This window comes from Sinocyclocheilus anshuiensis, unplaced genomic scaffold (assembly GCF_001515605.1).
Source record: "Sinocyclocheilus anshuiensis isolate Anshui unplaced genomic scaffold, SAMN03320099.WGS_v1.1 scaffold201, whole genome shotgun sequence".
In the NCBI taxonomy this organism is placed as follows: domain Eukaryota; kingdom Metazoa; phylum Chordata; class Actinopteri; order Cypriniformes; family Cyprinidae; genus Sinocyclocheilus; species Sinocyclocheilus anshuiensis.
In genome coordinates, this window is record NW_015537959.1 from 899,551 (window position 1) to 922,965 (window position 23,415).

Here is a 23,415-nt window from a genome sequence, read left to right on the forward strand (position 1 = left end):
CACACACACACACACACACACACACACACACACACACACACACACACACACACCTAAATTACATAAACATAGATTTACACAGATTTATGAAGTAAAACAAAACAAATTCCCAAAGTCCTTCTGGCAATTATTAAAATACAACTTTCAATTTCCATAAGGGTTTCAGTTCACTGAGGACACTGTTTAAATTGGTTGTATCAATCATTTTTCATTTTTAAAAAATAAATAAAAATTCGTTTTTTTTTATGTTGATTTTTTGCTGTTACAATGCTAAGAAACAAAGCGGCCTGAGACATGAACAAACAACTGCAAGTAGCAAAAGATAGCTATGTACCCAATTTTTTGACAACATTCAGCCAAAATCGAAAAGATTTTTTTTTTTCATTTTTAGCCAAATTGGTTTTGTAGGGCTGAAAACATTGTTTGGAACAGTTGATTTTAATAAGTGCTTCTCTGATGGCACATTTTGACAGTGTTAGCATCTATTTCATACACACAATGTGGATAAGCTACACTAGGTAAACAGTGTGTACTTGTGACCAAAAACAAACTATTGCCATAAATAACCACAAATAATGTCATTTTTTCACTCAAAAATTGAGCTCAAATCAATGAGACCAATGCACTGTCGCTTCCAAACAGAAATAAACAATTTGTGCTAATTGAAAGAAAACAAGCTGACAAAAAAAAAAAAGAAAAAAAAACCTCAATCCATGATTTATGGATTAAATATAGCACAATACAGTATAATATAATGAGAGATTTACAATACAAGTCTGGTCATTTTTGACACCAAATTTATTATTATTATTTTTAGCACAGCACAAGGGCTAAGCTAGTATTTCATATGGAACATTTAAAAAAAAATCACCAATTCAATTCTCAGTGTTTGAATTTGACCTTACTTACCCATTGCAGCTCAGTCATGTCAATGTTACTCGCAGCATCCACTCGGGGGCAGTGTGGACCAGCACTTTGTTTCAATGGGGAGTGGCACTTTAGGCTACATGGTATCGGATAGCTAATCACTTGCAGAGAGAAGGCATGCTCACTCACTGCCCTGAGCTGTACAAAACCCCACGTTATATCCTTATATATTATATACAGGAAGAGCATTATAGTTATCTAAAATAATATTGCAGTTGTTTGACCTGTTTTACCCTTGTAGAAATGAGAGTTGTCTTTTTGATTTGAGTTTACTTTACTTTTGATTGTAAAGTGCAACAGTGCAGTATTCACTACGCCCAATGACATATACTAAAGGAATGCAATGAAACTTTATGATGAGGGCAAGTAGAATTGTTCTTAAAGTCATGCAGAAATGTGCAGTTCGTCAGAGACTCTGTGCTTGGATTGAACTGGATTGTTAAAAAGCCCAGGGGAACATATTGGTAGCTCAGTTTAAGAAGGAACAGATCACATAAACCCAATGTCACACTGGGACAATGGCCAGATAGTCGCAGGAAATCAGTGGCAGATGATCTGGGCCATAGAGGACGCTGAGGAGTAAGCAGTGTGCTTTTGTGTTTGAAGCCATTGTGCAATCAAAAGTGACCCTATATAATACACATTCTTGGTCTTATTGTGAATGATAAGGCTTTCCTTTGCAGCTGTGACCCAGGTTAACAGATGGGGAAATAATTGTTAGTCAAATAACTATTTAGGCATTGTTTTAGGCTCCTGTACATAACTAAAATCTTGTTAATACAAAAAAAAAAAAGATACTTAATTGGCATCTGTGCTTCCATGAAGATCCTTTAACATAAATGGAAACTTTATATTGCATACAAGTTATGCAATAACTTTTTCTTTAAGAAAATAATGGTTCTTTTAAGAACTGCTCATTAAAAGATTCTTTGGGAAACATAAAACGTGGTTTGTGGTTAATATTAATATAATATTGGTTAAAGCAATAATAAATCATGATATATTTGAAAAAAGAGCAATAGTATTGGAATTTGATGGTCAAGGTCGAACTTGATTTTCACGCTCTGGTCAAATAGCCCTCTAAAACGTCCTTTAGGAGTAACCCTTCACAGTTCACTGAAACTTATATTCAGGTTTGGCTCCATTCGGCTATATATATGCTATTTCATGCAAACTGCAATGCATGTGCTGTACATGTACTTTAAGAGTTTTCTCTTGTAGAGTGTACTGTTGATCTGGAGAGCCCCAGTGTGTGTGTTCTGTGTGTATGTATGTGTGTGTGTGTGTGCGCGCGCGCGTGCACACTGTTACAGTAGAGGATGCTGTTGACCCCCTTAAGGGCATGAGTGGAGGAGGAGGAGAGCTAATGGTGGGTCAGTTTTCAGGAGAGGGGCCACCTTGAAAAGCTCTCAGACCACAAACACACTCAGACACACATCACATATTCCTGCAGCCCTGCTTAATGATCCTGCAGTTACCACAGTAATCTGTCAAAGGATAGGACATTCATCTGCCAGTGTCTCACGCTTTCTATCTGTCACCAGATGTTTATGTTTATATGTAACATGCTATATTTTAGGCATGAAATGATGTAGAATGATTTCTTTTAATATATGAAAGACATAGTTATATTGAATTTTTTTTTTTTACTCAACTACATTTAATTTCTCGTTTTACACTAAAGGAACTACTCTACTTTCTACTTTCTCTTAAGCCAATTAATATTGACCTGCTCACAAATCAAATCAATTTTCGAGTCAGCAAATCACGGATTCAGTGATCTGATTGGAGTGAATCTTCAGTTCAATTAATTCATTCTGAATTAGTCTTGACTGATTCAAACGTAAAATGATCCTCAGTGTACGAACGAAGCATATCAAATAGCAGTAAAATAAAGTCTTGGTTTCTGGCGACAGCTACTGTTGGTGTTGTGATGTGGGCATATCCGGTGATATGACAAGGTTTAACTTTATTCAAATGAGCAGTGACTCTTGAAGTTCCAAGGCATTGCATGTGATCCATCTCCTGTGACGTTTTTGTATTTGAGTGTAGGTAAAATATCGTTATTGTTATTAGGAGTGATTTTACTCATTTATAAGATTTGTTTTTGCCCATACACAGGGCTATAATTGAAGAGTGATGTGTGGAAATCCAGGTCAAAAGTTGTTAGCATTTAGATTGAGTTTGATTCATGCACTGATAATTGTTCATCTTGTTCATGATACTCCTGTATGATGGATAATGCACTGTGGCAATTTCTATACAAACACTTTCTGCTTCTGAATTAATTTTAGCTGTAGCAAAAGAGATTCATTGCCAAATTACATTTACATTTAAATTTATTCCTTAATCAGACGCTTTTATCCAGATTGAGAATAATACAAGCAGAAGGAATTCATCCAAATGAGAACACTACACAAGTTCAGTGCTAGAGCTCATAAGTGCAGAAATGTTTTTAAAAGGCTAGTTAGTTGAGTGCTCCTGGAAGAGGTCTTCAGCTGTTTTATGAATAGTTCAGTGGATTCTGCTACTCATGTGAAATTGGAGTTTTAGGCATCTTATTTTACCAGTAATACATCTCATTTGTGATTGGGGCCAGTTGCATAAACATAGCCCCTATGTTAAGACTGTCTTAAGAACTAGTTTGACCAACTAGCAGTTAGTCAAGGGATAATCAGTCTTTTTGGATTCAAATTAGAGAGAGAGCTACCTTTTTGTAACTGACCAAAGTTATGACCAATCTTGAACGAAATAAAAAAAAATAAGATAACTAAGTTTTTAAGACTAGTCTACGCAGTTTATGATTTGAGCAAGGCGTGGAGACCACCATGGAGCAAGGAACAGCCACTGTGAAAAACAACAACACAGTTATTCCACAACCTTTAACAACAAAATCCCTGTATGTGTGAATGTCCCATTATAGGGCAGCATGATTACAGCTCCTAAACGTCATTTGCTCTCCATCAGCATCTTCAGTCTGGACAGCAGGGTTCTTGTCATTGGCAATTACCCACCATGACTCTGGGTTTTTCTGCTCGGTTTTTAACCAGGCAATAGAATTTCAACGTAGCAAGCAAGACCTCGAAAGACCTCACAGAGGGAGTGAGAAAGAGAAAGAGAAACTTTAGCTGAAGTCTTGTGATGGTTTTGTAATTGGGGTGATTTTTTTTAAATTCTCGTTACTAAAAAAGCCCTGGAAAAGAGTTGAGTAGGATAAGCAGTTAAAACTAAAAAGAGGTCTTAACATTTTATGAGGTGACAAAAAAGTTTTCTTTCTCCCAAGCACACACACAAACATTGTTGTCCCCAATAGTCGGCAGCTTTTCATGGCCAAGAAGAGCATTTGCTATAGCCAAGCCACAAAGTCCCCAAAAATTTCGAATCGAAACTCCTCATAACCACAGCAATGGCCGCCCCTTCCAAATAACAAAAAAATTATGAACAAATACAGATGTAAAAGGGTTTTGAGGCTTGCGGACGGAGCAAACCAAGACTTACTGCTCTAGTTACTGTAAAGAGAGTTCACATACAGGATTAAAATTCACTGTCAATCATTTGCGTTTTCTCTGTGTGAAATGCAACACAAACACTCAGATGTTTGCAAGTTTTATGTTGCCAGATGCTCCCAAAACCATTTTCATGAAACACTCAAACACGCATTTTTTTTTTTTTTTTTTACTTTTCCGAGGCTGTCATCTGAATCTTTTTTTACAGTATTATTTTTGTCCAACTACATTTGATCACAGCTTTTTGTCTTACTATATGACATTTTTTTCTTCATCTTTACAGATAAACAATGCAGCATGACCAGACAACCCAGAAAAAAAACATTCATACCAACACACTGGCACCATTCTATTGTATACATATAACAAAAGATATTATCTATTTATGAATATTCAGTTAGAAGAATTATATCAAAGACATGGCCACAGAGTCATAAAAAATAAATCTAATAAATAAATAAGTCAATAATTACAGAAGAACTCTTGAAGAAATGGATGATTGAACTTGCTAACCTCACCATTCACAGAAGCAAATAATACACAATTTGTACTGTTTTCAGGTCACTGAACATTAAACTTAGACCAATACAGCAGTCAGGCTGGTCCTGAGGAATACTGATTGGTCAGTTCATCTATATAATACAAATGTCCACTTCTTCTCATCACTGTCATTTAAGCTCTTTTTATATGTTCAGTGCATAGGCAGAGAGGTACAAGTCCCTTTCCTAGTTTCACTTTCCATGCACGTCTTGTAAACACCACGTTACTCCTGTCCAGCCTAATGTGCACATTCGGACCAGTCATGCGCTCTCAGGCATCTGAATGCCAAACGTGCCGCGGTCCCACCGTGTAGCACCATGCCGACCGTCAAGGATCGGACCGTAACCTCATGGCGGCTGAGTTCCACCTCTGCATAGAGATGTCATGTGGAAGGTGGAGTTATGAACAACACTACACCGTAGTCTCGTACTCTGTCACTTCTTTGGGGTTGCTGAAGCTCTGGTACTGGATGCGAGGCGTCACAGGAGATGTATTCTCCAGCACTAGGATGGTCTTCCTCAGCCTTCGGTCTATAAAGTGAGCATCCCAGGCTGGGTAACTTTTTCTTGGCAGGTCGATGCGGATAACGGGACCTTCAGTTCTTGGGGGACGTGGGGAGGAAGCAGGAGGAACACTAGGAGGCCTTACCTGAAACACAGGCAGGCAACTGTCTCTATCCCCGGCCCCTATTTCCCGATCCCCAGCAGTAGTCCTTTGGAGTGTTCTGGGAGGGCTAGTAACCACGTCTGGTTGGGGCAAGGGGGTTCCTAAATCCCCAACGCCTCCCAGACCGATTACCCCCATTCCCTCCTCCACACAGCTCCATTGAGCTCCCAGGATAGGTCCGTCTGGGTGGAGCAGGCAATAATAGACAAACATAAAGAATGTTCCCAAAGCATAGCTACACACCACCACACACACAATAATCAGGGCGTAGAAGTCCGAGGTGTGAGGTCCCCTGTGAATATACCAAGCGGCAGTGAGTGCAACGTTCTCAACCAAAGTCACGCAGTAGTACACACCCAGCCGAAAGCGGGCACGGCCTTCCTTGACGTTGAACCAGCAAAAGATGTAGATGATGCCCACCACCATGTTGTAGATGATCTCCTCCCACTTGGACATGCAGAAGTCGGTCTCGCCCTGGATGATCCAGAAGGTCATGGCACACCAGTGGGCCACGATGAAGATCCCGAAGTAAAGCTGGAAGACTGAAGCGAAGAGGGCGAAGGCGATGGTTCGAGCACCGATGGTGAAGAGGTGCCAGAGCATCTGAACAATCACGGCCTTGTAGGACATGGGGAGCTTGTCATCACGAGAGTCGCGCAGAACCTTCTGGTAGGATGCAATCATCCAGGCGAGAGAAACCAATGATGCAGATGCAGAGAGACCTACAGAGATAGAGCAAGAAGAGCAGGGAGACAGCTTGAGCAATGTCAAGTAAAGCCAGACTTATACTTTACAAATATATACAAAAGCAGCTTGGCCAATGCTTTGCATGCATGTGGCGCTGTACTAAATATAGAGTGTCTTTTTTGCAATACTGTGCTGGTATCAAACTTTAATACTCAAAGAGCTATTGTTCACATAGCTGTTTAAATGTTGACATTTTAAATAACTGTTAACTAACTTGCTCAACAAGATTCCCTGCTGCTCCAACAGTAGCTGACTTGAAAGAGAAAACTGGCCATAGAAAAGGCCCACTATAAACCACCTAAAATAATAATAATAAAAAAAAAAAAAAAAACCTTGGGACTAGGCACAAGCATGATGTTTACCAGCAAAATAGCATGGTTTCTGTGTGATGCTGGTTGAGGATGGAAGTTTTGCTGGTTAGGTTAGTCAAGAAACTGGAACACCAGTACACCAGGATCCCGTACAGAAACCAAAGCAAAACATATGCTGGTGACCAGCTCTTTTTTTTTTTTATTAGCAGGGAATGCCGTGTGGCTGAGAACAGAGTGTGTGTCATTATGAATTGCATTCTGACACATTTTGAAAGGCAGCGAAGCACAAAATCAAGCTTGCATAGCTAGAAGCGTTTGCATTCATGTACATGCATAGAGCAGGTTCCAGGCCTGAGTGTGAATGAGCTTTCAACTGGTCAGGAATATGGAGCCAGATCAGCCTCAAAAATAATACATTTACAAAACAAAATTCATAAATGCACAGCACAATTTACATTTACAAAATCTGATTCGTAAATTCAAAACACAATTCATAAATACACAAGTAAAAGCATAAATATTTCCCCAAATGCTCACACAATGCATCTTACCTAAATAAATTTAAAATGTTTACACAAATATAAAGTATATATCAAGTTCTTGAATTCATTTCCATGACACATTTATGAATGATGTTACATGTATTTATGGATCGTTGAATCTGCATTTGCAAATCGTCACATGTGCGTGGACTGCTTTGAATTTGTGTGTGGTATTTTTGAGACCTTCCTGCCAGGTTAAGATTCATAAATATCTTTTTTTGGAGGATGTTCTTTTCAGCTAATCGCAGTGAGCTTTTAATCCACCAATCAAAACGCTCCTTACTGAACAGACTCAAGAAGCTCAACGCTGCGCTTTTACAGTGCATTGTTCCATGATCGGGTCCTTGATGTAGACATTTTAATGGGTACTCTTTTTTTAGTACCTGATTACAATTTCTACAAAATCACATTATGATTTATATCGTTCACACAAAATACAGCTACCCGGTTAGCCTGCTGTCTTATACACCAAAGTTGCACATACCCTGTTTATTCAGATCAATCTGTAATGTTATTAAATAAGTGTTAAATGTCCAGATATTTCATTTAATAACAACAATTATGTAACGTGTTCTGTTGTTGTTTTTAGTAGTAGTAGTAGTAGTAGTAGTAGTAGTAGTATCAGGTTCGCAGTAACTTTTGATCAGGCATTAAAAACAGCTACCTCCACCTAAGGGAGATTTCGAACACACACAGTGGAGAGATGTCAGTATGGAGGATGAAAATTCTTATGATTAAAGGTTGTTTTAGTTAATTAAGTGTGCAGTTTGCAGTGTTACAACGTTGTTAGTCCACGCCAGCTTTCTTATTATAACTGGTGGTTGTAGGAGCACTTTCGTAAACACAGGATGAATGGGCGATAAACAATCAATAAAAAAACAATTTCAATGATAAACTATCGAGTAATTTTAAGTACGGTTTGTAGTCAGTGGATTCTAAAGTTACCATCGCGACCAGCTATAATCATAAGAATATGCCATCAGATAAAAAAACGACTTTACTTACTCGTTTTACTTACTATTGACATTGGATATGAAATCTTACTTATTGAACATACATTTTAAGTCTGTCTTAAATCTCAGTTTGTAGCACAGTCTATAGTGACTATAGTGTAAACTAGTGTAAACTTGCAAATGAGTCAACTTGACTTAGGTGCAAATTCCAGAAAGAGTGAAATGTATTTAAAATGGCATTAAATGATTCATGACATGTTTATGCTTTATTTCCCCGCAAAATAACACTGAACTCCATTGCTTTGTGTGTTTATTTGGCCATAAATTCTGCATCCATGCAGCTTCTCTATAGCTGTGGCCATTTAAATAGCCTGAAACTTGCAAGTGTTAAATATAAAACCTAATCAAAATCATTAAGAATAACTACATTTCCACATTCTCAGAGTTCTGCTTTCAATATTTAATTAGATCTGATGTGATTTATTCCTAATTGAACATGCGATTGAATAATTAACTTTCAAAACATTAATAATTCAGGCCCTAATTGATGTCGTTTGCCTATCTGGACTCATAATATATGAATGTGCGAATATACCTTGCGTCATGACAGACACATTCTGAGAGAATAGATTCTGATGAGGCAAAGATGCAAAGCGATTTTAATTCCAGACATCACAGTGGCTCTTATGAAACACAAACTGACGTGAGCTGGCAGAGATGCGCGAGCTGCTCTTTAAAGAGTGTTGGCAGAAAAAAAACAGGTTCAAAGTTTTGTAACGGTTGTTGCTTTTGTTTTAGTTTTCAAATAATATTTCATAGAAACTACAACACCTGCTCAGACAACAAATCACAGGGCTTGTTCCCCTACTGCCTTTCTCTCTAGAGAAAGCGAGTGTGAGTGTGTGTGTTTGACTTGCTGACAGAGAGACAGACAGGCACTTTATATTGTGTTTGCAAGTACCCTAGAGTGTAAGGTAGAGTGAAAAGGTGAAGAGGAGGTGTGTGTGAGCGTGTGTGATTGAGAGATATGGAGCTATCTCAGGAAATCATGAGGATCAGCTCTTAAATACATCTCACTGCATGTTTGTTTATCTGGACTTCCAGCTTCACCCCGTTAAACACTTCAAACCCTCCAGGCTGGCTTATCCAATGTCAGCTAAGGATATTGGGATGATCACAGCATTAAAAGAAAGCAGCCCGTTGCTTTTGTCAGGCCTGGATTTGTGGAAAAGGAAAAAAATGAAGGTTGATCCTGGTGTAAATTAGTGATTGACAGATTTTTTTTAATGGCTGTTGCTGATATAAGTGTGGCTGTATATGTATATACTGTATGTAGCCTACAGGCCTCGCAAAATCGGTAGCCAGGCGTCCCGGGGCTATTGTGTTTTCCAGTCGGGCTACCAAAATGTATCACCGCCCTATCTTGAATAGTGATATGAAATTCCTTCCTTGATTCGCATTGTTCACTCGCATGTAGGGGTGAATCGGATCGTGATTGACCAATTGCACGCTTTTCTAACATTCATGCATTTTAAACCATTCAAGCGCATGAAGAGGCTAAAGAGAATTCAATTCAGTTCTTGTGTGCTGTTTTCTGTGTGCACACAAAGAGCCGTGTTACAGACAGTGTAACACTGAATTGATTCCTCTTTCGTGTATACTTGCACTTGAATGGACACATGCACACAAAATGATCTCAAAATAACGGTTTCGGCAAGTATTCTTGTAAACACAGTTGTTTATGTCTTAAGTGAACGTAAACAGCGGAGAAAGAAATTACATGTGCATCATATTTTTGTTTCTCAGATTTTATGTAGTACAGTTTCACACAGTTTCTTGTTTTTGCTTCAAATTTCAAAGTTATCTAATTAATTATCTATCTAATCTTATCTATCCATCTAATCTAATTACAATATAAAAACATGTATTTAGCATCTTTGTTTGGATTGTGATTAAAATGCAGTGGTTGCCTTTATTTTAAATGGAAAAAGGAGTTCGTTAGTTTATTTATATGAAGATATTTGTTTTATTTGTATTATTTATTTATTTGATTTGGGATTTGTTTTAAATTTTCAAGTTAGTTTTAGAATTGGACTTTCAGAATTAGAATTTCACAAAGAAATGTGCAGCATTTTGTATGAGAAATAATAAAAGGACACCTTTTCACTTATAATTTGTCTCAAATCTTATTTTGTAAAAAAAAAAAAATCAAGAGAAAATCGTATTGTGAATCGTATCGCATTGTGAGTTAAGTGAATCGTTACATCCCTATATATATAACACTACTTAATTTAGTAAATAACATATTGCAATGAAGTGTGTGTGTGTGTTTACAAAATATTTACAAAATTGGAAAAGCATAATTTTAAAATGAATCAGTAATAATTTGATGAAAAAAATAAACTTGATTTATGCTTTAGAATAGCAACTTATTTATTCCGTATCTCTATTATAGTATTTTTCACAAATATAGAAGAAAAGGAAAGAAAACACTGTAAAAAGTGTACTCTACACAAAGTGTGTGTGGCCTCTATTTCAGAGGCTCTATTTGCAAAACAGATTTCTATTTGCCTCTATTTCAGAGGCTCTCATGGAGCAATGCACTGGCAATCTTAATGAAATCAAACATCAGAGGCAGCGCAAGCCCACTGCCACAAAGACCGCCTCAGATTAGAATGCAGTTTAAAGAGAAAGGGATAAGACAAGTTAAAGCCCAGCGCTACCAGTGCTGAGAGAGAGAAAGACGGAAGTTTGAGTTGCTACTGCCAGATGATGTGGTGGAAGAAAGTACACATGAGATGTTTGCATAATGCATTTTAATAACAGCATTTGTGCTTTTAGACTGTCTTAAATGACGACATGAGAGTCTCTCCACGAGACCTCAAAGACCTTAAAAGACACAGTAGGGAATTCACCAAGAATGAATTGTGCCTGCTGATGGTGCTGTTAATTTGTATGCCATGACTGTGTTGTTTCATTCCCTCAGATGCTCTTCTGTGACTTCCTTCCTTATGGTAGTGATTAACCATCCTGCTTAAAAACAGCCATTAGGTTTGAAAGCATCACATACAGTAAGTGTTGGAAAGTAATGCTTTTAAACTAGTAACAACTTGGTTTTATTTTAAGCATTAGAGAGAGAGAGTGTGTGTGTGTGTGTGTGTGTGTGTGAGAGAGAGAAATCTTGAATTTTGAACTGAATTGAGAAAGAGAGATCGTTCATGATTACCTGTGGCTGCTCTCATTTTATTACAGTATAAATTTTGTCACATTATTACAATATTTTTAGCTAGACCACAAACCTTTTTTAAGCCTTTTGACAATATTTTATATATATATATATATGAAGACTTAATTTGCAAAAACAGATAACTCAGTTCTTAAAAATGTTTAAAAAATCATGTTTTTTATTCTGCATAATATCAATCAAACTGCAGTTGGGTTGTTTTGATTAAATAATAACTACAAAACTACAGCTAACTAACACAATAAAACACAATAAAAACATGATATCACAATAAAAAACATGATTTATGAAAATGAATAAAAACAGAGTTATCTGTTTTTGCAAATAAACTCTTCATATATAACATTTATATATACATTTTTAAAGATTTTTTCCTAAGATAAAAAAATAAAAATAGGCCAAATGTGCACACACACACACACACACACACACACATATATATACGTATATATATGTATATGTATATGTAAATATAAAATTATAAATATAAAATATTTACCTATAATTGTTTAATACATGAAAAATGCCAAACAGAGATTATGGAGACTAATATTTTTGATTGATGGCACAAACAAATCATTAAGGAGTTTTGAATCTGTTACTGAAACAGAGAGGTTGATTTGATTCACTGAAATGAATCAAACTTACCAACTCTAACAACGTTTTTGCTTTGAAATTGTATTCAGAGATATATGTAAATAAATTCATGTTTATTCAGATATAATAAAACATCTCAATGCCCTCATACTTGCAAGTTGTGGGTCCATTAATCTGAAGTTTGGTCATTTGAAAAGGACACAGTGAAGTGAAGCTACTTCACAACAGTGCAGTTTTAGAAAAACAATCATCAACATGAAATATGTATATCATAATTATAAAAAAACACAGCTTTTTTCGTGGTGTAGTGGTGACTGCACACTTCACAGTCCTCACCTCAAGTTCTCTGCTCTCCACAGCGAGTGCGGCATACAGATGCTCACTTTCAAATGGATTTGCTGACACAATGTAAAGGTCAAAGGTCTGAGTCAGACTGACAGGCAGGGGGCCAGGAGATCAGAAAAAGAAACGAAGGAAAAAAAGTGAATGAAGATAAGAAGAACAAGGAAAAGCCTTTCTGTTTGGTAGTTGGTATCCAAACCCATGACCCAGAATTAATCAGAACATCTCTGAGTCTATTCAGTCTTACAGTGTGTCCCTCTGAGCTCTCTGTCCTGCTATACAACTCGTCCTCTCTTTCCCCCTCTCTCTCTTTCATTCTATCCTCTTGTCTTTCTTTTTTGCTGAATGTCCTTTTCCTCTAATCTTTTTGTCTCCTGAGTACTGTTTTCTTTCTCAGTGGCATGTGGTGGTCTTCTGAGGAAGCAAAGTCTCTTCTGTGGTTTTATTTTTTATTTTACTTTAATGATTTATATATTATTCAATATAATTTATATAATTTATAATAAATATTTTACACTGTTTTTAAAGGGGTCCTATTATGTTTTTTTACACTTTTAACTTCCGCAAAGTAAAAAGCACAAAGTCCATTCACTCTAAAAAATGCTGGGCTAAATATAACCCAGCATTGGGTTAAAGAGGGACAAACCCAGCTATTGGGTTGTTTTGACCCAGCGGTTGGGTTGTTTTGAACCCAACCGCTTTATTTAACCCAGCATTTTTTTTAGAGTGTTCGTAAATGGACCATGCATTTAAAAAGTCCATGTAAAAAGCATGATTTACAGTTCAGATACAGTTTTTCACAAAAACAAAACGTTTTATAAAATGATAAACTTTTCGGCCTCTAAACTATTTTTAAGAAAATGGATGAGTCAAATGTATCAATTATTATATTAATAAAAAAAATTATTATCAATCAATTATTGTTAAATATCTAACATAAATATATTTTACTCAATTTACTTAATTTAAGACCTCCTGAAATCATAATTAAGACTTTCGTGTACCATTTAAGACATTTAAGACTTTTAAATTTGATACAACTAAATTTAAGACTTTTTAAGCACCCGCGGAAACCCTGTTTGTGTGTCCGTGCTCAGAAAACTGTATATCAGGAGTTTAAACTGACAAGGCTTTAAAACACATGCATATGTTTTGTTGTTGCTGGAGTATTTAAGGCATGAGCTGTAAAGGCTCCGCCCACTTCTGGAAAGATGGGTGGAGTGCAGCAGCTCATTTGCATTTAAAGAGACACTCAAGAAAACAGTTTCTACCCAAGAATTTACAGCAAGAAATAAATGAGCTGTGAGGTATTTTGAGTTGAAACTTCACAGACACATTCTGACAACTGAGACTTATATTACATATTGTAAAAAGGGGCATAATAGGACCCCTTTAAGAAAAGTATTTTATGATCACCAAGGCTGCATTTCATGATCACAAAGCTGCATTTCATTTGATTAAAAAAAATATTGTGAATATATATTGTGTAATATAAAAGTAATATTGTAAAATATAAATGCAATTTAAAATAAATGTTTGCTATTTGAATGTTTTAAAATGTAATTTATTTCTGTGTTGGTAAACTGAATTTTCAGCATCATTACTCCAGTCTTCAGTGTCACATGATCCTTCAGAAATCATTCTAATATGCTGATTTGCTGCTCAAGAAACATTTATTATTATTATCAATGTTGAAAACAGTTGTGCTGCTTAATATTTTTGTGGAAACTGTGATACATTTAAGGATTTTCAGTTAAGGATTGTGATGCATTTAATTTACATTAAAGGATTCTTTGATGAACAGAAAGTTCAAAAGAGCAGCATTTATTTGAAAAAGTTTTTTTGTAACAATATAAAAAAGTATTTTCTGTCACTTTTGCTAAATGTTATGCATCCTTGCTGAAAAAGTACAATTCTTTAAAAAAAAAAAAAAAGTCGTACTGACCACAAACTTATGAATGGTAGTGTATTTTTGATTAATAATAATAATTATTACTATTACTCTTAATATTATTAAATAATTGTTGATTATTTTAGGGCCCCATGATTTCTGCGATGCAGAAAACGCGGACGGAATCGCAAAATCCAGTCATAAAAATGGAATTTACTGTATAACGCAGAATGTCACGGAATTTGCCAAATTTTGGATTGATAAATCAAAAGTAGTTTGTAAACTTAAATCAAAACACGATATGGACTAGTGTCTTGAATAGTAAACTGCAAAAATACTGTTTAAATATGAATCCTGCATGTTCTGTGTGTCTCTGTGTGAATGAATGGCGCAGACGCGCGGTTTTGTTTACTACACACATACTGAAGTGTGCATGATGCTCGCGGTGTTTTCAGCCTCTGCCGCCTATATGAGTACATGAACACATAAACAATCTTTAGAACTGCTCTGAGAGTCACTTCATGAGCATTTTACCATTTCTTTTGAGAAAAACTATTGTCATATCATATACAAACAGAAACTTAAAAGGTCTTCACAGCAACCCGTCAAAATAAAAGTTCGGTTTAACTTGAAAACACGGTGACAGAAATATATTACTTAATGTAATGATAGTACTATTACTACTAATACAATTATTATTAAAACATTATTTTTAAAGAGATATTTACCATAAAATTATTTACCAGAATTTATTTAGCAGAACACACTATTTCTGAAAAAAGAAATAAATAAAATAATAAATTATAATTTTTAAATCAATTAATTAGAGATGCTTTTGATTATTAAAATTTAACGAAACCATTACAATGTAATTTTGTAAAAACAGAATTTTGTAAAAATAAAACTGAATTTGAGAAAAAAATGTAATATTTCATAGGGCCTTAAAAATGTAAGTTTTGTTAAACTTTGAATAAATCAATGTTAAATATTGTAAGTTTCATTAGTTATTAATTAGAAATGCTGTTTGATTAATACAATTTAATTTAACCATTAAAACAGAGTCTAGAAAAATTAAAACGGAAAAAACAGAATTTGGAAAAAAGTAAAACGGCCTCTATTTTCATATAATACCTACTACTGTCTTTTTTCCCAAGTTTGTAGCTGAGTCGTGTCAAGTGTCATTGGACAGAGAGAAGCGTGTTAAACATTTTGTTTAATTCATCACAAGCAAACGTCTTCTCAGGAGTGGCCGTATGAATAAGTCATGACGATCACAGCACAATCACACAAGTGTTCTGTCCTCTCTCTCTCTTTCTCAACACTTCTCATTAAGCATGCCCACCTAAAAGTATCTCATGTGCCCACCTGGGAAACCTCCGTATATGTGTGTGTTGTCTCACCCTGTAGGGGCAGTATGTGGTTGCTGTGGATCATGATGCTGAGCTGCAGCACGAGCTGAGGCGCGCTCTTCAAGAAAGCCTCCAGCAGCCGCAGCATGTTGATGTCAGCGCTCTCGAACATCAGACGCCAGTAGAAATGACGTTGACCCGGGTCGCCATGCCAACGGCTTTGCACTCCCAGGTACAAGGTGTGGACGTACCTGGAGACACACAGAGGGGAAATGTCAAGTGGTTATTTAGGTTCAGTAATTAAAGGTCAAATGATGTTACATGGGGATGTACAGTATTCTCTCTCTTTAGCCCCTCTTGAAAGTGATTGAAAACAACTGCAGGGAAGGGTAAGAAATTAACCAGGGTTTCAAAGTGACAATGAAAGTGACAAAAATAGAATATTTCAAATGTAGTCAAAGGATTAATCCATAACATTTCACATATTTAATGATATTATTTAGTGAAGGCTTTAGTGCAGTGTTTTTTCTTCAGTGATGACCCAGCAAAGCACATAAACTGTTTACTGTCCTTAAATGAAATGTATTGATGTTACCAAGAACTGCATGAGCCCAGCAATATGCATACTTACGACATGACAAATTAGCAATTTTGCAAATCCATAAACAACAACAGAAGTTTGATTTACCAGCCAAACACATGGAGCAAACACTGAGCTAAATATTGTGTTTGTATTAGCAACATTACCAAGTGACAGATGAATTTAACAGAGTTTGATTAAATGCTCAGCCTTTCTCAAAATACAGTTTTTGCTGTCGTAACTGTTCATAATTATATGATTTTACCTCAGCACTGTTTTCTCTGCTGTCAGTTTGTTATATTATACTGCTTTCTACTGTGTAATCAAACAGGGTTGGACTGATTTTAAAGTCAATTCTAGCAGGGCACTTATTTTTTTTTAGATGTAGAATTCCAATTAATTAATTGAAGTATTTGACTAACTGGACAACATGCGGTGTCTTATATGGTTCCAAAAACATGCCTTAAGCTATTTTTAAAAATGCAGCTAAAAAACAGTGGAGGAGAATATTTTCTGACATGGCTGTTAGGGAATTCTCATGGTTTAAAATGTAGTTACATTTGTTATTTGCATATTCATGAGGTTAATAACATAACAGGATGCAACCTGTTTGAATACCTTGCTTGTGCATATGCAGAAATATCGCCACATAAATCTGTTAAGGTTGCATTATATCTCCTGAAAATGTACCACAAAAATAATATTGTCTTTATCATTTTCGTTAATGCGTTTGCCGCCACTGTTTTTGACATTTTTTACTTTTCCCTCTCAGACGCTGAAACTAAACACAGTGTGTGACAGTTGCTGTGACTTGCGACAAAGTGCATGAATATTTAATGAGGCGAGCATTAAATCTTGTTACATTTGCTGTGTGGCTCTTTTTGAAAGGAGTGTTTTCTCTCTGTTTGGCCAGTCTTGACAACAATTCTGTAAAAACACATAAAATTTGGAACCACCGTAAACCTGGTTGAATGGTGAGTGGGTGAGACAGGTCTAGTACCTAAACTATCTGAAAACAAGCTTTGGCTGAGCTGTCAAAGTGCCCATCACAATATGACACCAGCAGAGTGGCACTGAGGGCTTTTCACCTGTCAGCAGCTTTTGGCAGGAGAAGAAAAGGACACAACCTGATACCATACAAACACACACACACACACACACACACACACACACACACACACGATCAATGCGGTGAGTGCATGCTCAAGCCCCATCCTTTTCCTAAACTCTCAAAGAGGATGCAATGAATGTTGACAGATGACTGAATGACCGATTCTTTCTCGGCCAATTTTCCATTCAATTCCATTTAATCTCTCTCACTTTCAAATTGATTTATTTACTTTAATGATCAGCTGGAATCTAAAATATTCCGTTGATTTAACTGATTCAAATTGTGATTGATTCAACTGAAGGATTTTCAAATTCAGCTGAACCCACTAAAGAATTGAATGTTATTATATTACACTGCCCAGCATCATATTTTGCTGAATGAAATCCAATACTTGTTTATTACTAATTTTGGGGTGCTAATTCCAAAAATAGTTGATTTACAAATTATGTGCATTTCATAGCATTTTTGCTTTAGACAACCATTTGTAGGAGAAGAGATCTTGTATCATTAATCACCATCTGAGCCAAGTTTGTTCAATTCCCCCACATCTTTCAATTGTGTTCAATTTTCTCATGTATGAATGATTATGAAGACATTATTTTCTTTTATATATTAAAGATATTAAACTTATTTTTTCACTCCTTTGAAGATTGTAAGTTAAATTCTAAATTTTAAATGATACATTTGACCTTTGACATTTGTGCATTAAACATATACATGTGTATCTATACACAGTGGGTATAGAAAATAATCACCCCCCTTTACAATAATCACATTTTGTTGCTTCACAGCCTGAAGTGAAGACGGACACAGTTTTTGTTTTATCCAGCCGTATTTACTCTGTGCAACTTATAACATCCAAGTGAAAGATATGACACCAACATATCATAAAAAAATAAAAAAACAGAATCACTGAGTTGGAAAAGAATCAGCCCCCTCCTAAAAATTACTTGTAAACACACAAAGCTATTTGACTTTCAACTGTGATTAGCTGTGCTCATTTTGCTCAGCATGAAAAGAGCTTTCCTGGAGCATTTCGGTCCTTGGTAGTGCAACTGAAGCAAACAATCAACTGTGGGTGGCAAGACACTGTCAAAAGAACTCCAGGATAAAGTTGTGGACAGGCACAAGTAAGGAGATGGATACAAAAAAAATTTAAAGGCTTTATCAATGCCTAGAAGCACAGGGAAAGTCTGTTATTAAGAAGTGGAAGCTATTTGGTAAAACACAGACCCTCCCTGGATCAGGACGTCGCTCCAAACTGGATGAAAGTGCCAGGAGGAAACTGGTCAGAAAGGCTACCAATGGCGCTTTTCCACTGCATGGTATGGCACGGTACGGTTCACTTTTGGGGGGTTTTCCACTGGGTACAGTACCAGGTACTTTTTTTTAGTACCACCTTGGTTGAGGTTCCAAGTGAGCCGTACCATTACCAAAATGTGACGTGTAAACTCTGCTGATCACGGATTGGCCGGAGAGAATCGTCACTACCTGCGTCACTGAACTTGCGACACAAACACAAAAGAACCGCTAGATTTAAATCAGCACAGCCAGCGAAGGATCGAATGCAACTGTTTTGAACGAGCGCACCTTTTTTTAACAACCAAAAAGTGGCTGTTTCATTGTCTGTTGAGGAAGTACAGACGTTCCTCTCGTTAATAGCAGAGGAGCGGATCCAGCGAGAGCTTGATGGGGCGACGCGGAATGAAAAAGTTTTTCAGGAGCGGTGCAACTAACGACATGCGAATAATCCCGCCCACTCTAAAGCGATACTAAATCACAGTGGAAACGCAAACCGAGCTGAGCCGTGCCGTACTGAGCTGTGCCGAGCCGAGTCGTACCACGCAGTGGAAAAGCGCCACAAGAGGCCGACAGCAACTCTGAAGCAGTTGCAGGAATTTATGACAATTATGACAAAGAGTGGTCATTGTGTGCATATGACAACAATATCACAAATTCTCCACAAATGTTGCTTGTACGGGAGGGTTGCAAGAAAAAAGCCACTCCTCAAGAAAGGCCACATGCAGTCAGACTGAGCTTTGCCAAAACTCACCTTGAAGATTCTGAGGCAGATGAGACTAAAATTGAATTAATCAGCCTCAACACCAAACGATATGTCTGGTGGAAATCCAATACAGCTCACCATCCAAATAGCAGCATTCCTACAGTAAAGCATAGAGGTGGTAATATTCTGTTATGGGAGTGTTTCTCTGCAGCAGGGACTGGAGCTCTTGTCAGGATAGAAGGAAAAATGGATGGGGCAAAATACCATCAAATTCTTGAGGGAAATCTGCTGCCCTCTGCCAGAAAGTTGTCAATGGGAAGAAGGTTTGATGACCCAAAGCACACAGCAAAACTGAGCACACATTGGTTGAAGGAGAAAAAGGTGAATGTCTTTGCATGGCCTAGTCAGAGCCCAGACTTAAACCCCATAAAAAATCTGTGGAATGACTTTAAGACTGCAGCATTGAAAATCTGAGTAATGACTTGAAGACTGCAGTCCAAAACAGTCACAGTCCACAGTCCACAAATGCAGGGAGGTTATCTATTTCTTGTTCTTAATCTTTCATCTCTTTTTGATTCAGTCAAATAATTCTCAAAATTAAAAGAAAATTTTTCAAGTTCATTTGATTCAAATAAAAATTTAATTTAATATTTCTCATTCTAATGCCTTTTCTCATTCAAACTGAATTCTGAAATAGAACTTACTCAATGAAAGAATTCTCTGATTCAACATAATCTCTTCTTCACAATTCTGTTCTCTTTCTACCACTCTCTCTCTCTCTCTCTCTCTCTTGTGTATCTCGGCTCTAACCAGCTTTAGGCCAGCTGCATTATCTAAAGGCTGCAGAAGAGTACTTTATCCCAAGCACTACACACTTTCAGCCTGCAATGGGAGGGTTTCTTTCATGCTTAGCTCTGATAGGTGGTGAGAGCCAAAGATTGTATTTCATGCTCATCTCTGATAGGCTAAAGGTTTTAAGGGAACTGAGCCTGCATGGCACTATGGGAGATTTTGAGATGATCCAATGCCAAGTGCTCCGTGTGAAGTGAATGTGAATATTTTTGTACCTGCGAGAGAAGGAGAAAAAGACAAAGACATGCCAAATACCAAATAAAATCAGAAACAATATGCTACAATGTGTGCTGTGTGTGTGCATCTCATACAGACATATAGTAAGTATGTGCGCTCCAGCACATCTATTATCAAAAGGATGAATTAATCTTGAGGTCTCCAGTGCTCTGGAGTGGTTTGGAGTGAATAAACCTGAGAAAAATGAGAGAACCACCACCACAAATGCGTCTATATTTCAGATAAATGGCTTTATGAGGCTGATGAAGTTCACCTGTCATTGAACTGTTGCAGTGAGGCTGATATAAAAGGACAGGTAGCAGGGAAAAACACTGCAGATGAACCCGAGTATGAAGGACTTTAATTACATCGTGCATTGATTCGTGCATAATGAACCTTGATTATTTTATAGACGAGAGCAGAGAGTTCCATTTAAGAAAATATAGAGAGAGAGAGAAAGAGACAGAGAGAGAGTGAAAGAGAAACTGAGCATGTATGCGTGTGGCTAATTTATCCTCTGCAGTAATTAGCACCTCTGTTCCTGTTGAGACCGCCAAGCTGTATTCTTGTCTAACACGCTTACAGTCAACACTGTTTAACGCAGTCTGCATTTCAGCAATAAACTGCACTATTATCGGGTGTCTATTAGCAGATGTGCCATCTGCTGTGTATGAAAATGAACCTGTGATTCAACTGAAGAATTTAATGTATTTAACTGAAAAACTTCCAAATTCAATTGAATACTTTTCTCATTTCCTATATTTACACTCTGGTATTATGTTATTTAATTTTTATGCAAAATAATTCTTCATTTGAACTAACGAAAACTCACGCATTGAAAACTACTTAAACACTGAATCCTTATGTAAAAGTGTTCTCTGCATTATCTTTGAGTGGACAGAAAATGTGATTCTCATCTTCCAATAAAAGCTTTTCCACTTCAGACCTCACACAATTTCAGAGGAACTTTTAGGGGGCTGTATACAGCAAAGGTGGTACCCTTTTACATGGTTTCTAGCTAGTAGTGGTAGTGTACATAAATGTATTTCAATCATGACAACTGTCAGAAGATTTTAGCATGGTGATGGATATGACAATGTTAATGTATTTGGTCTTGGCGGAATAGATCTGCTACGCTGCTGCTGCTGAATTGCTGCTGCTGTTGGTTATTGCTGTAGTTGTAAATTATTGCTGCTGCTGCAAGCAAGTACAGGAACTTGCTACTGCCAATGCATACAGTGATACAGTGCCGTGAGTGTTTAAGACATACTGCTGCTGCACAAATAGCATATAAAATAACCCGTAGCAGATCTATACAGGTGGAACTGGGGAAGGTGGAGGGTTTCAGAGAACTCTGAAAGCACGCTGCAGGAATCTCTAGTGAATGCTAGCCAGCCATATAAATGCAAAGCAGTAAGCTCATTGGCTGCATATGCAGCATGAACCAATCAGCTTGTGCCAAGTCATTTAACTCTCTGAATATCATCGGTTACGTTAACAACCCGTTGACTGCGCCATCTAGAGTTTCATGACTGAACTATATATTTATTTCATCAGAATTTCTAGCCATCAAAAACTGACTTGAAGCAGCCCGAAGCTCAAGAGATTTAATGTAAATATCATATTTTTATCATTACTGGTGTAAGATGGGTCTACACACATTGTGGCTTACTTTAACGTCATGATCTGCGCAAGTTAATGAGTCAATTTAGAGTGAGTCAAGGCCGGAAAAATTTAATGCAATTCTGCTTTTACTCAATATGAGCCACATGCTAATTCAAAGGCAGAAATGAAGTTCCCTGCGACTCCATTTGCATTGCAAAGCGACGAGCAGCGTGACTAACATCTCCTGTCTATCAGCCGGTCCCCAACTTAGTCCTCCACCATCCCAGCAGCCCCTGGGGTAGAGCTGCTGTAATTAGCGTGATAAATGCTCATATTGAGTGTGAATGAGGCCTGGGAAGTTGTCCCAGCCAGAACACACACACAAACACGCACACACACGTATTTACCCACTAATACACAAATGGAGTCTGCCATAACCAGGTAGAGTCTCTTTCTGACTGACAGTGCTCCTCTGAAAACAAGTATCCAGGACGGAGGGGAAACTCATTAGCTAAGGCAAATACAGTTAATTACACTAAACGAGGCTTAGAGTGCACAAAATACAAAAGCAGGGAAGATGTAGCTGGCGCGCAGGGTTCTAGGTGAAGAGCCTCTCTCTCTCGTTCTCATTCACATTCATACACTCATGGGCACATACATACATAAATAAAACAGCTGCCGCCACATTAAAGCCTGACTGAAAGGACTTGACAAGATATTTAATGACATTATGGCTGCTTTGAAATAAGGCAGTCGGTTGCCTCCCCCCTAATTATCAGCATAACCCCGTCCCTTAATCGCCGACCTTAGCCAGGCTTCTGCCAGGTGTGGGTGCGTGAGAGAGGAGGGGCGCTGAAACAGCCAGGGCTGGCGGCGTGTGATGAGGCACACACCTGAACAGAATGGAGCCTCATTACCGCCGCTGTTTAAATGCCGAGCGCGCCTCTCCTCGGGAGACCGGTCTCTTCCCCGTGCATACACGCTGGTGTCCTCGTGGGTACAGGAAGGGAGCGTTGAGGGCTCTCCATGCCGCCGAAGATCGAGCTACCGGACCCGCGGTCCGGACGAAAACCTCACCCGTTACACGGCCGTCGGGCCAAGATGCCGGGCCATCTAGTCCCTTCAAGAGCTGTGGGCAGAGAGAAGGATGTAGCTGCTGAAAGAAGCCGCCGCCCCTCGCGCCTTGGACCGGAGAGGGAAGCACGTGCGGCCGCCGGACTCCGCCCCTTACCTGGACCCTTCCTTCCTGACCACTGCCCTTCCCTTCACGAACCCCGAAGTGTGTGTGAGTGAGTGTGTGTGTGTGTGTGTGTCATCAAAGTGGAGTCAGCTGTCTTAATTCGGCTTGTGTACTGCGTCATTACTGTGTCTGTTCCCCTTTCGGGCTTGAACTGATGGTAAAACTAATGACATTATTTACTGTCTTTACAT

General features: G+C 37.7%; 1 protein-coding gene across 1 annotated transcript in view; it reads right to left on the reverse strand.

Moving 5' to 3' along the window:
* Window positions 1-4,650: 4,650 nt before the first annotated feature.
* Window positions 4,651-23,415, reverse strand: part of LOC107666518 (XK-related protein 7-like) — a 73,387-nt gene continuing 54,622 nt past the window's right edge. Inside the window, exons 2-3 of the mRNA XM_016457900.1 lie at window positions 15,667-15,866; window positions 4,651-6,361 (exon numbers count right to left, since the gene is read on the reverse strand). Of these exons, the coding sequence (XP_016313386.1) occupies window positions 5,385-6,361; window positions 15,667-15,866 (1,177 nt within the window). The 3' untranslated portion in view covers window positions 4,651-5,384. The remainder of the gene's footprint in view (window positions 6,362-15,666; window positions 15,867-23,415) is intronic.